Source organism: Microtus oregoni, unplaced genomic scaffold (genome assembly GCF_018167655.1).
Source record: "Microtus oregoni isolate MIOR12 unplaced genomic scaffold, Mior012 000017F_ref0000208, whole genome shotgun sequence".
Lineage (NCBI taxonomy): Eukaryota > Metazoa > Chordata > Mammalia > Rodentia > Cricetidae > Microtus > Microtus oregoni.
Genome location: NW_024543076.1, coordinates 14,106,776 through 14,120,641, shown reverse-complemented (window position 1 = coordinate 14,120,641; position 13,866 = coordinate 14,106,776). Strand labels below are relative to the sequence as shown.

The following is a 13,866-nucleotide window of genomic DNA, read 5'->3' as shown; positions in this document are numbered from 1 at the left end:
GCTCTCAAGTGGGTCCTGAGAATCAAACCTAGGTCCTCTGGAAAAACAGCTGGTGCTCTTAACTACTGAGCCATCTCTCCAGCCCGTCATTCTCTCTCTAGAAAGTGTTTGCCTTAACTTGTCAAGGACTTGAAAGTAGGAATCTTGGTGATAAATTAAGCATTTCCACGTGATAAACGACCCCAAATCTTATTGGCTTACAGAAGCAGTGGGTCACTTAGCATCTCTCGCAGTTTCTGAGTGTGAGGAACTCAGCCGGCCCATCTGAGCCTTTCCAGGGGCAGGTGTCTGTTGAGCTTGAAGGCGGGTGTTGGCTGGGGCTACAGTCATCTGAGCATCTCACTAACTTCAAGGATCCACTTCCGAACTGGCAAGATGGTTCATCATGTCAGGGTGCCTGCCGAGTCTGACTCCCAGAAACCATACAGTGAGAGAAGAAAACTGAGTTCAAAATAAATGAATGTGTTTCCCAGGTGGTCCATTCAAGTAACTGGCAGGACAATGGCAGTGAGTTGGAGGCACCAGGTCTGCCCTACAGAGCAGCCAGTGTAGCGGGACTAAGTACGAGTCTCGGTGCCCTTCAAGGCATGGCCTCAAGAACACATAATGCCATCTGCTGAGATGCACCTATCAGAAGGAAGGCTTGTGCATCTGGGTAGAGGAATAGCAGCATTATGTTGTAAGAGGAAATGTAAGGTGTGGTGGCCATTCTTTAAATAAATATTCTAAGTGTCTACCGTAACACAAACCTAGAAAGCATACCTTGTTTTGCACATGAGGAAATTGAGGTTCACAGAAGTGACGTCACCTCCTTGAGTTCTCATTCTGTGTGAGCAGTAAAGCCCATTTCCGACAGCTCCTATCCAGGCAGGCTATCTCCTTGTGTTTTGTATATGTAACAAAGACTCTGGCTGACTGTTGTGTATGTTCCGTGTCTTCAAGGTGTACTTGCCTATCTTTCAAGTCTTTGCATCAGTCCTTAGAAGACAAGTTTACATTGGTCATTTTGTTGAGCTCACTTGTGGAACTCGTAGAAGAGAGTGTTGATAAGCCGTAGTCTCCCTAAAATTAACAGTTTCCAGTGTGAACCTCAGGAATGATAACGTTATAATTTGTGTGTGTTTCTTTTGCATTTTCCTTTTTTGGGGTGTGTGTGTGTGTGTGTGTGTGTGTGTGTGTGTGTGTGTGTTGAGACGTATTCTCACTTTGTACCCCAGACTGGCTTCAATCTTACTATGTAGCCTATGCTGTGCTCAAACTCAGTCCTCCTCTTCCTCGTCCTCCTCCTGAGTGTTGGGATTAAAGTTATACACCACCACACCTGTCTTTCTTGTGTGTGTTTGTATTGTTGAATTATACAAATATTTCATCTCACTGTACTTGACACAAGAGATTATGAATCACTACCTGCTTTCAGTGGTTTCCATATGATTTGGTCATCTTTAAAAAAAATGATTTGGGGACTGGAGAGGTGGCTCCGCAGTTTAGAGCACTGACTGCTCTTCCTGAGGACTCAGCTTCAACTCCCAGCCCCCACATGGTGTCTCACAACCCTCTATAGTTCCTGTCCCAAGGGAGCCAACGCCATTTTCCGGCATCCATAGGCACTGTACACATGGTGCAGAGAGGTGCATGCATGCAAAACACCCATACGCATAAAATTAAAAACAAAATGGAAAAACAAGCAAGCCAACAGGTGAGGGTTTTTTTTTTTGTTTTTTTTTTTTTGGTTTTTCAAGACAGGGTTTTTTGGAGTCTGTCCTGGAACTAGCTCTTGTAGACCAGGCTGGTCTCGAACTCACAGAGATCCGCCTGCCTCTGCCTCCCGAGTGCTGGGATTAAAGACTGGACAGAAGGCTCAGCAGTTGAAAAATGTGTACCGCTCTTGCAAAGACCCAAGTTTGGTTCCCAGCACCCACAATAGGCATCTCACAACTGTCTTACACCCTCTTGTGGCCTCCTGGCCTCAGTGGGCACCTGCACACGTGTGCACATACCAACATACACACACGCACGTGCACACAAGCAAATACACACACACACACACACACACACACACGATATTTTAAAGAAGTTTTACCAGCTCCAGCTGCTGTAACCCTACTCTGTGTTCTTGGTTCCAGGTTAAACTTCCTTTTCCTGTAGATCAGATCACAGATCTCCCCAGGAACGACTTCCAGATGATGATTAAGATGCACAAGCTGACCTCAGAGCAGCTGGAGTTCATTCACGACGTCCGGAGGCGCAGCAAGAACCGCATTGCCGCCCAGCGCTGCCGCAAGAGGAAGCTGGACTGCATTCAGAACCTAGAGTGTGAGATACGGAAGCTGGTGAGTGGGTGAGCAGGTAGTCGGCTCCCGGAAGTGACGGAGACTGACCCACAGTCACATCCGTTAGAGCTGGAGAAGTGGAGGGACAGGTTACCCGTCAGGGACATCTGGGTTTATTCTCAGCAGAAGCAATAGATTTGTATCTGGAATGTATGTAGATGTACAGGCGTGTCATCGCGTGTTATATCCTTCGAGTTCCTTATGAAATTGGTTCTTTTCGTTTTCCAGTTGTGTGTTATAATGAGTATATCTACTGTATGCATATAAAGACCAGGGACTCTTCTAAAGTAATTCTCTACTCCTATGCCTCAAAATTCTCATATCGAGCATTTTGGCCCATGTAATTGTGTGATTCTGAGCACACAGTAAAGATCTAAGCTATATACCTGGCAAATATCTAAAACACTCTATTGGTTTGTTCATTTGAAAGAGCAAAACAACACTGCTCTCCCTCCGTCAGCATTTTCCAGGTCTTAAATAATACACTCTGTGTTTTATTTTGCTTTCTAATGCCGCCACCAGAAGCACCTTGAGACAGGAACAGTATTATGGCATATTCATCCCTATCACAGTCCGTTGTGAAGGGAGGTCAGAGCAGGAACTGGAGGCATGAGCCAATGCTGAAGGCACGGAGCAAGCCGTGCTCACTGGCTTGCTCAGCTTTCTTCCGTATACATCCCAGGACCGGTACCATGCACAGTGGACTGGGGCCTCCTACATCAACCATTAATCAATAAAATACCCCCCATAGACTTGCCAGAGGCCAGTCTGATGGAGGCAGTTCCTCAATTGACATTCCCTCTTCCCAGATTATGCTAGCTTGTATCAAGTTAAAAAAAAAAAAAAAAAAAACTCTTGTCCTCTTGCCTCAGTGCTGAATAAGAGTTCCACATGTCCATCCACACACATCTGTACACCTGTGACTTAGAGATTCATAGTAGGGTCTTTGGCTTCGGCTTTGGTTTCTTACAAGAGGATCTTCCTATGTAGACCAGGCTGGCTTTAAACGCAGGCCTCCTGCCTCTGCCTCTGCCTCCCAGGCTTTGGTAGGGTAGGCATGTATCCCCGAGGTTCCCTGGCTTTAACCAAGGCTGTTCTTCCTTTTCTGAGGAAAGCTACCCTATTTTCTTCTCCCACGAAGTGTCCAGAACAAATTTTAAATGAGTAGGCAGGCCCACAGGCGGTAGTGCCTAGACCAAGGGGTCGCAACAGAAGGGCCCCAGACTCCTTTCCCAGAACGCACTGGCCCTCATATTTAGACCCCCGGGTTCAGTGGAGAGGAGGCCAAGTCACTGGACCCGCTCGCTTATGACTCAGTGGCGGGGTTGACTTGAGTGATCAGGGCCGGCCAGCCTGGTCCGCTGCGGCACCGTTCCCGACAGGCCCTGTACTCAGTTCCTGCTCCCACCCCCATGTCTCCCACGTGCTCAGCTCCCTAGTTTGCAGATGCACATAATGTATTTCTCTCAAGCTGCACTTGTACATCTGTTTATTTTTCATTTTTAAAACATGTTTTCTAGATAAATTTATAAATATTTTAGCAGGTGTCCTTTCCCCGTATAAATCTCTCTAGCACACATACCCACGCTGCCTGCCAGATTGCATTCATATCAGGCCATGCACAGTTCCTGTGTCAGAGACCTGCTCCTCTCTCCCCGCTTCACTTCTCCTCCAAGCTTGCCTCAGCTTGCCTGCAAGACTGGCAGAGGGCTGGCTACCACTCCCCCCACACAGCTACAGACACCCCGTTTCTTGGGCTCTGATATATATAGATATAGATAAAATGATATATATAACTATAATGTGTGAGTGTCATGAACCCTCTCCACACTTCCTCACACAAATATTGACAGTATAACTTGAATTTGTCTCCTCTTTGGGGCTAAACTCATCTCTCAGGGGGTGACAAGGGTAAGAAACCCAGGAGCATATGTGGAATTTTGTTTAATAGGAAAAACATCTTAGAACCTTGGGCCAGTATATTAGAGCACAGACTCCACATGTCTGCCCCTGCCCCTCCATCCAGTACCCAGGGATGATCCCTGCTCAGGATTCAGAGCATGGTTCCCAGTGTCCTACAGAGGATGTGCTGTCTCCAGTCTGCTGAGCTCTAGAAGCTGGGGAGTCTGCTGGTCAGGTCTACCACACAAAGTCGCTGATAAGCTGTCTTGTTTGCTTGCTTGTTTTTCTGTAAATAGACTTTCTTCTTCATAGTAGTTTTAGACTCCTAGCAAAACTGAATGGAGTATCGGGGGTTCCCAAATGTCCCTGACTCTGGACACTCCTGACAAGAGCAGAATGTTTGTTGTAAAGGATGAGCCTACGTTCACATACCATGTTCATCTAACGCCCTGCTTTAGAGTTCACACTCACTATTGTGCACTATATGGGTTTGCACAGGGTGCTGTCAGTGCCATAGTGTATTGAGTAGATTCATGGGCCTAAAACCCACTGTGCGCCACCATCTCTCCCTCCCACCCTTGACCCCTGGACGCTTGCTGGCTTGTTTTTGGTTTGGTTTGTTGTTTTTTTTTTTCTCTTTTGTTTTGTTTTGTTTTTTTCCCTATCTTTTTCAAAATATCAAACAGGCCGGGCGGTGATGGCGCACGCCTTTAATCCCAGCACTCAGGAGGCAGAGGCAGGCCGATCTCTGTGAGTTCGAGGCCAGCCTGGTCTAGAAGAGTTAGTTCCAGGACAGGAACCAAAAGCTACAGAGAAACCCTGTCTCGAAAATTAAAAAAAAAAATATCAAACAGTTAGTTGACTTTTACCCCACAAAAATAACATATTAGGGGAAGATTTTTCGACTCTAAGATTTGGAACCAAGAGTTTTCCAGTCAGTTCCTACAAACTCCAAACTCCAGGAGAGGGGAATGTCACTTGACTCTCTACAGCTTTACTGTTGGCGGTGACTGACTCGGACACCACCTGGGTGTCAGTGCCCAAGTGGTAAGGCAGCTAGCCGCCCAGCTGTGACGTGAGGCAGAAGTGTGTGAAAGCCACAGTCCCTGGACAATGTGCCTTAATGTGCTAGATTCTGGACTAGTCGATCTGAAGTTAGGTTACAATACAGGATGCCAAAACAAAGGTTTGAGAACCCTCTGAAATGAGACTTCGTGTCCTCTCACGCAGGCTTGATCAGGCCTTCTCGTTTCTTCCTCCCAGGTGTGTGAGAAAGAGAAGCTGTTGTCAGAAAGGAATCAGCTGAAAGCATGCATGGGGGAACTCCTGGACAACTTCTCCTGCCTCTCACAGGAGGTCTGCCGAGACATCCAGAGCCCAGAGCAGATCCAGGCCTTGCACCGATACTGCCCTGTCCTCGTACCCATGGATCTCCCCGGAGCCAGTGTTAATCCCCCTCCTTTAGGGGTCGAGCAGAGCCTTGCACCCTCCCAGTGTGCAGTAGGAGGAAATGTCCCCTGCTGCCTGGAGCCAGGGGCAGCTGCGCCTGGGCTCCCCTGGGTGCCCACCAACACCTCTGAGAATTGTACCTCTGGGAGGAGATTGGAAGGCACTGACCCCGGGACCTTCCCGGAAAGAGGACCTCCTCTAGAAGCCAGGAGCCAGTCCGTGACCGTGGACTTCTGCCAGGAAATGACTGAGAAGTGTACAACAGACGAACAGCCCAGGAAAGATTACGCCTAGCCGGTATGGTCAGCCCTGCCTCCAGTCCTCACACCTCTCCGGTCAGGCGTTCCTCTGCCGGCCAGTGGCGCTGTTCATCTGTGTCTCGAAGGACCAAGAGCGAATCTGGTGCACACTACAGCAGTCTTAGCAATACTGTTTCGAAGTATTCCCTCCTCTCCATAAGCAGGAGTGCCGGTTACCTTCACAATGGTGCTACCCCTTGCCCCGGCAAGGAAGACAGCAGTGCGGACACTGTCTGTCTGTGGGTTCATTGCAGACTTCACAGGGATAGACTACACCTCTAAGACCCAACCACGGATGTTTTTTTCTCAGTGGCCCATGTCACAAACCCTATCTCAGGAATTTCTTCTGAATGTTCAATTTTTTTCATTGAAGACAGCTTCTATACACATCAAAGTTTTATAGCTATACTGTACATATTATATATAATATATATGAAATATATCCATATGCAAAAGTCCTGCATGCCTCAATTTTCTCATCCTAAAACTGGAAACTTCGTTTATCATTTACAAAAAACAGGTTCCAACATTCCTCTTTTGTCTCTGATGCCAGAACTGGTTTTGTAACTGTCAACACGGTCATTTTTCTTGCTTCACGGTTCAGTTTCAATCTGTACTTATTTACAGACAAAATTCAATGTTGGAAGCTTTTTCTCAAGGTTTAATCTCAGACCTTTTACTTTTGTGGGTTTGGTTCCGACACCACCAAATGGTGTCGCATGAGTATCGTGGGTCTGTTCTTTTCTCCTTGTGTTCTCTCTTGTTGTTACAGATACTGTACAGCAATGGCCAACTTTGCCACTTGCACTGAGTTTTGAGTCAAACCTATTTTCTTAAATGAAGTTGTAACTTCAGTCTAACTCAAGTATATTGTATATTCTTTGCTTTTAGTTAAAAAGTAAAACATTTAAAAAGCTCTCAGGTGATAATTATGTAGGAAAAAAAAACAATCTTGCCAAATAATGAACCCATCCTAGGATGTGTAGACAACAATCTGCTTGACTATTTTTGTAGCTCATTTACTCCCCACCTTCCCTAAGTAAAAGCTGAAGTGCAGAGAAATCAGCGCTGACACTGGATGTTCAGTTCCTACGTGGGGAGAGAATGTGATGGCTCACGGAACTGATATCAAAGGAACAGGATCCTGTGGCGTGGGAGAATCCACAGGCAGAGGTGACAAGAAAGCCAAGGGAGACGGGCTTCCTTACCCAGGGAGGAATCCCGTTCATGTTGGCATTTCGTTCCTGCCTCCACATGCGTGTGTGCTCAGAAATGTCCGCTTCTCTGAGGGGCACAGCTAACCAGCCAGCCTCCCAGCTTTCCTGCCCAGACCTGAGGGTATTTGAATCATAGCCTCGGCCCCCTGAGTTTTAACTGAGCTCAGTGACAGTAGGAAAGAACACAGCAGCATCGAGCCTGAGATCCACGTGGGCAGAGGCTAATGTGCCCTTTTCCTTTTGTTCTTCAGATGCTCCCTGTACCATGAGGGTTTTGTCTCCCCCCACATCCTGTCCCTTCTCTGAAAGTCCACTTCGTTCAAGGCATTGAACAGATACCCCTAGGAGCCCTCTGCCCACCCCCAAAACCCTCCCCTCCACACACACCTTTTCCTCCCCAGATAACAGTCTGCTTCCCTTGCTAAAACCTAGTTGGCTTGCAAACCTAGAGAGCAGCTTCCTTGGCACTAAGGTATCCTGGCCCAAGCCATGTTTACGGAATGTGTGCCCCAAGGAGGCGTCAGCTCCCTCCTCCCAGTGGTCTCTTTCTTCTCTCGCTTGCTTGGTAGCCTGGAGACCACTCCAGCTGTGCAAAGTTGTCCGGAAAACTGATGTTGGGATGGGGTAGAGGGTCATGGGGGATAGACAGTTGGTTGACTTTGTTTCCTCATCTGTGACATTGTTCTTGGACAATATTAAAGCTGCATGCGAAAGGGGAAGTTGGTGTATGGCTAGGAGGCAAAGGTAGAACCCTGGCAACATATGTTCTAGTATTTTTAGCTTCTTTCTGTACCAGTAGTAGTGCTAAATGTTTAACTATGTACGAATACCAGAAGCTGTTGGTTCGTGCAGTAGAATTTAAGGGGGAAATGACTTCTTTTAAAATAGGTCCATTTTTAAAACCTGCCTCTGAGTTTCGAGTCTGTGTGTGTGTGTGTGTGTGCGCGCGCGGGTGCGTGTGTGTGCGTGTGCGTGCGCGTGTGCGTGTGTGTACAGATTTTGATACAGCTGGGCAGGAACTGCCATCCTCATCACACCGTTGGCATTTCTTGGTCTAGTCCAACGGTTCCCTACTTCACCAGGAGGCCAGCCTTCGTGAAAAGCTGGTAAAGCTAGCATTTAACCTAATGTGAATCACGTGATGCCCACAGCTGCCTATGACCATGCAGGAGTCAGCAGACAGTATTTTTTCTTTCTCTTAACTCTCTGATTGCCTTTTGAAGTGACCTCTTCTAAAGAAACACAAAGGCTTGTTTTCTGCTCGGGCCGTCAGCAGCGCAGAACAGCCTCTCGGCTTGTCTTGTGCTTCCCAGCTCCTGTGCCACATTCCACAGTTTACCCCCAAGTTTCTGTCTCACCAGTAGCTCGGCCCTGTGTGGTGGCCGTTCCTAGGGTGGGGGCTGGGGGCCGGGTCTCCTCATTTCTCTCCGCCCTAACCCCGCTCTCTTCTTCCTTCTATTAGCCTCTCCACCATTTTTTTTCCTCTTCTTCCTCCCAATCTCTGCCATGGGAACTAGTCTTAAAAACTTATTCTATTACGTTGGTATTTTTAACAAGTGATCTCATTCAGTACCCACCAGGAACGGCAGCTGACTGTGTGTAAATTGCTCATGGGACATATCTGTCCGTTACTGTTCCAAACCATTGCTTATCAAAAGTGTACCTGGGTTGATTCAAAGGGAAGGCTCACTGGGGACCAGAATCTAAATTCTTCAAGTAGAATTCAGAAACCCCCAATCTGTCCTTCCCTGGAGTCCCTCAGTCAGTCTCGTTCTCTCTATAGAAAAGAGAAGGGACGAGAACAGAGGAGAGTGTTTGCATATTAAGGGGACATTTAGTTGCATGTTTGAAGGTCTTTATTTTGAGGATATAGGACACTCCAATCACAGGCTGTATAGGAGGGTCACAGTGACAGCCTGGTTGGGTTTCCCTGAGGCTGAGGGGTGAATGTGAAGGTCCAGGGCCGGCACAGGTGACGCTAAGACTGGCAGAATCCTTCCCAGACGCAGCCCTCCCTTGGAGCAGCCTTTGTCTCCCTGTGTCAGGTTGCCCAGGCTGTAGGCAGCTGTGTGCTTAGCCCTATGTGTTTATTTCTCTGCGTTATCTGGGGGTGCCTTGGATAAAGTCGAAACTTCATGACTTCCTGATTCTGGAACAAAGCAGTTATAAAAAAAACTTTTTTAAAAGTTGGCGAAGTTACTAGGCCATCCTGCTACTTCTCTCCCAGGTTCCCCAACAATGACTCAGGCGTCAGGCGTGATGCTGCAGTAGAAAAACGTTATTTTTATGTCATACAAGTAATTTATTTGCTGTCTCTCTCAAGGTATGCTGCTTCTTAACATGCACTATGATTCTGGATGTAATCCTTGCATTACTTTGCCAACGAAGGTTTAAGGTGGCTAGTGACTAGTGTGCTAACTGCCCCTTCTCCTGGAAGGAGCTCCAGGGCACACGCAGGACCTGTGTGGAGGACTGGCTGAAGCCTACACTTGTGTTCTAATAGCTTATGGTTTGCCACTAAAGAAGAAAAGATGAAGCATACAAAGGCTTGAAAGTATAAACCTTTTCAGAAATTGCCCAGTCTTGCCCCAGGGGCTGTTCTGCAGCCAATGGAATCACAGAGTCCTCCCAAATGAGTCAGTCTGTCCTTGATAGCGTATTTCTGGTGGCCCGCTTAAACCAGAAGCTGTTGATTGTTGACTCCAAACTGCTCCGCTGTTGCCTACAGTGGAGGGGGACTCTCGGATCTCGATGAAAGCAAGAATCAAGGTTTCTCCTCAGATCTCTCTCTCCCTCCTCAACACCCCCACCGCACGCACGCACACACACAGCAGACTAAAGTAAGGGATTATTTTGAAAGAATAAAGCTCTTTGTTGTATCATGAGTTTGTATTTCCTTGAGGATTTTGTTGCAGATTCCATTTCTGGCGAGTCAGTCCTCAAATGCCTTGTAGGGTTGGTATTCATAAAGGAAGTCTGTGCATGGAGTTATTTTGTGTTCAAAATGTATAATACTGCCCGAGCCATCTCATGACCCAAGTGTCAAAAGACTGATGCTGTAGCATAGGATATATTTGTGCATAAGTAGTGTGTGCAAATAGTACTTGTACATTGAAGAGACTTGTCGTAGCAGATCAAAGGTAAATTATTCAACTGATGGTGCAAAAACATTACTTGCAAAGTAATTGTATAGTATTTTCCTACACTCCACCCTGGGAGATCATATTTATAACGAGTGAATTATTAGTGCATTTTAATTGTAATATGAAATGATGCTGCCATTTTGTGAAGAATACCCACTTGGTTGCAGAGGCCAACTTTTATAGCTTTGGTTTGATGTTGTGGCATGATGTATGCATTTCTCTATCAAGCGATGGATAAACTCTTGGCTTTCATTTTCATTCCAGTTTATTGACCTCAGATAAAACAATGGCTGTTCATGGAAGTGTATCAAGACCGCTCATTTCAGGTAGACTCACACTCAGTGCCAAACGCTCCCATGGGAATAATCAAACATATATATCAGGAAAAAGTGAAGGAACTTGGACAAAAATGGGTTTTCCTACAGATGGGTGCTAAATCTTCTACCAAACATGTCTCTGGGGGCAAAGAGTTGGCCTCCCCTTGGGTCCTGACCACGTATTTTGGCTGTGGCAATGCTGGGATGCCCATTCACACTCTGACACAAGAGCCTGGCACTTGTAATGAATTTATCAGGAAGATTGCAGATGCATTTGGGAGCTTCAGGTACTCAATAGACACAGTGAGCCATTCAAGGCAAGAGGGCCTGTGGGAATTTGTTCCAGAACCAGTCTGATGCAAGTGCACCTCTGATATATGCCTTACGAACTCCAGAGGCCATATGCAAAACAGGGTCTTCTCAGTGTATGCAAGGGGCTGCAGCCCCTCCTCTCCTCCTCCCCAGCTCAAACAATACGGACAGTTTTCACACATATCTACCTGTATAACCCTCCGTACCTCTCATAACTGGTCAACGACTGTAACAGGTTACATCAGGTGTTTTTCTACATAACTTTTTACACAGATTCTATGCGATTAATGTAACTTAATTCAACGCATCATTTTATTGTACAAGTTCTTACGCTTGGCCTTATTTTTTCCTAAGTGATTGTGGTTTTTCTTGTGGTTTTTCTTGTAAAGATATTGAGATGGCTGTTGATGCTTATTCTCTGTAACTAAGAATTTTTACCTTTTTGGGGAAAAGCATTGCTATGGATTAATGAATTGAGACTTCATTTACTCGTTGTAAATACACTCTTGTGCAAAAAAAATCACTCAGTTGAATTGCTAGTGTTAACTGAATTTTGTCTAGACGCCATTTCTGTTGATGAAATAAAGACATATCATTCTGCATTGTAAAAGTCTCTGATCCTGCGTTACATTTTGCAGAGTAGAAAACCTCAAGTTTTCTCCACAAAAGGCCATCTTTTGCCCTGTGGTTTGGACCCTTCCCTGCTTCCTGACTGATCAAATGAGAAATCTTAAGAATTTAGTAACGTGCCAGGTTGTGGTGGTGCACGCCTTTATTCCCAGCAGGCAGAGGCTGGCACGTTTCTGTGAGTTCAAGGTCAGCCTGGTCTACAGAGCGAGTTCCAGGACAGGCTACAAATATACACAGAGAAACCCTGACTCAGAAAAAAAAAAAAAAAAAGAAAAAGAAAAGAAAAAAAAAAGAGGATAATGCTATTTTTAACATGAATTTTAAGAAATCCCATTGCACATGAAATTGGATAACAGATGTTAGAACCACTTCCACTTTTGATATCCCACTGTAGCTGCGCAAACGCTACTGTGGATAATAAACGCCGTTTTTACAACTCTGCGTGAATCTACAATTACATCGAGGGTTTACTAAAGAGAAGCCAGGTGTAGTGACACATACCCAAGTCCAGTTACTCCAGAGGCTGAAACAGCATCACTCTCAAGCGATGCTTACATGATTAAAGTGATGCTTAGGGGGCTGGAGAGATGGCTCAGAGGGTAAGAGCACTGACTGCTCTTCCAGAGGTCCTGAGTTCAATTCCCAGCAACCACATGGTGGCTCACAGTCATCTATAATGAGATCTGGTGCCCTCTTCAGGCATCAAACATACATGGAAGGAATGTTGTATACATAATAAATAAATCTTTAAAAAGAATAAAATAAAATAAAGTGATGCTTAAATGTTCACATACACATTGAAGACCAGGATGGGAACATAGTGAGTGTTAGTATTCAGGCATCCACACTGGCCTGCCCTTGGGGTCCTGACAGGATACCCTCAGCTGCAGCCACTAAGAGCACCTCCTGCACACATTCGCTATGTTCCCTTTTAAAAAGTGGGCCTTGCCCACCTCCTCTCTCCCCACTCCCCCTCTCCCCACCACCCTTTCCCTCTCTCTTACCATTCTTGTCCCCAGGGACCAATCTCTGCCCCATCTCTGTCCCCTTTTCTGTCCCTTCTCTCTCCTTTTCTAATAAACTTTCCACGTGAGCCCTGTCCTATGGCGTCTCTTTCTTTCTCACCCACCTTTTTTAAAATTATAACAACGAGGCTGCCATCTCGACGATTTAAGTGAGAGTAAATGAGAACGTAACGGCGAACAAACAGCACGTGTGATGGTTTTACCAAGGACAGAAGTTGACGGCTGTGGTCAGGGAATACACACAAGCTAGGAAGATGTATTCCGTGGCCAGTGTCTTTAGTTTTTATGTACTCTGCATTGTGGGCAGACCAATCAGAGCAATACATTTTTTCAGAGTGTACAAATACCCCACAACAAGCATAATTAAGGCCAAGTTTTCATAATTAATAAAAAAGTCTCCATGTCATTATTAGAGAACTAGCTATGTAAAGAAAGACCCGTCGTAAGAGTGTAGCTCAGTGGTGCAATACCTGCCTGCTATGTACAAAGCTTTCAGTTCAATTTCCATTACTGTAAATAAAAATAGAGGGAGTATTCTAGCTTGCTTTATACTGCTGTGATAAAACACTGGCCAAACGCAACTTAGAAAGGAAAGGGCTTATTTCGCTTTTGATATCTAGGTAACAGTCCATTACTGAGGGAATCCAGGGCAGGGCTCAAGGCAGGAAGTGAGGCAGAAACCATAGAGGAATATTGTTACTGGCTCAGTTCTTCTGGCCTGCTTAGTTATCTTCCTTATTCAACCCTGGACCACCTGTCTAGTGGTGGCACTGACCACAGCGTGCTGGGCCTTCAACATCAATCTGTAATCAAGAAAACGCCCACAGATATGCCCACAGTTCCATCAGATGCAGACAATCCCTTGGTTGAAGTTCCCTCTTCCCGCATGACTCAAGTTTGTGTGAAGTTGATAAAAAAACTAACCAGGACAGGGAGGGAGGAAGACGGTTGATTTCCTGGATTACCGATGCATCTCTCCGACAAAGAATACATACTATTGTGAGGCACAGGGCGGCACCCTTATAACCCTAGCTTCTTGGAAGACTCGGAAGGAGCACAATCCGAAGCTGTGAACTGCCAGGTTTGGTGGTGGTAGGCGCCCTTACCTGCCAAGACCCTATTTCCAAGACACTGTTTGAAACGGCGGAAGAGCTGACTCAACAAACAAAGGCCCTTTCTACACAATGTGAGGACCAGAGTTAAAATCCCAGCAGCCACACAACGAGTGTGGTCTCCATGCAA

The 13,866-nt window shown here is 46.0% G+C and overlaps 1 protein-coding gene across 1 annotated transcript in view; it reads left to right on the top strand.

The window, feature by feature from the left end:
* Positions 1-6,942, top strand: part of Bach2 (BTB domain and CNC homolog 2) — a 322,404-nt gene extending 315,462 nt beyond the window's left edge. The window contains exons 6-7 of the mRNA XM_041667321.1: positions 2,124-2,330; positions 5,496-6,942. Of these exons, the coding sequence (XP_041523255.1) occupies positions 2,124-2,330; positions 5,496-5,975 (687 nt within the window). The 3' untranslated portion in view covers positions 5,976-6,942. The remainder of the gene's footprint in view (positions 1-2,123; positions 2,331-5,495) is intronic.
* Positions 6,943-13,866: the final 6,924 nt, after the last annotated feature.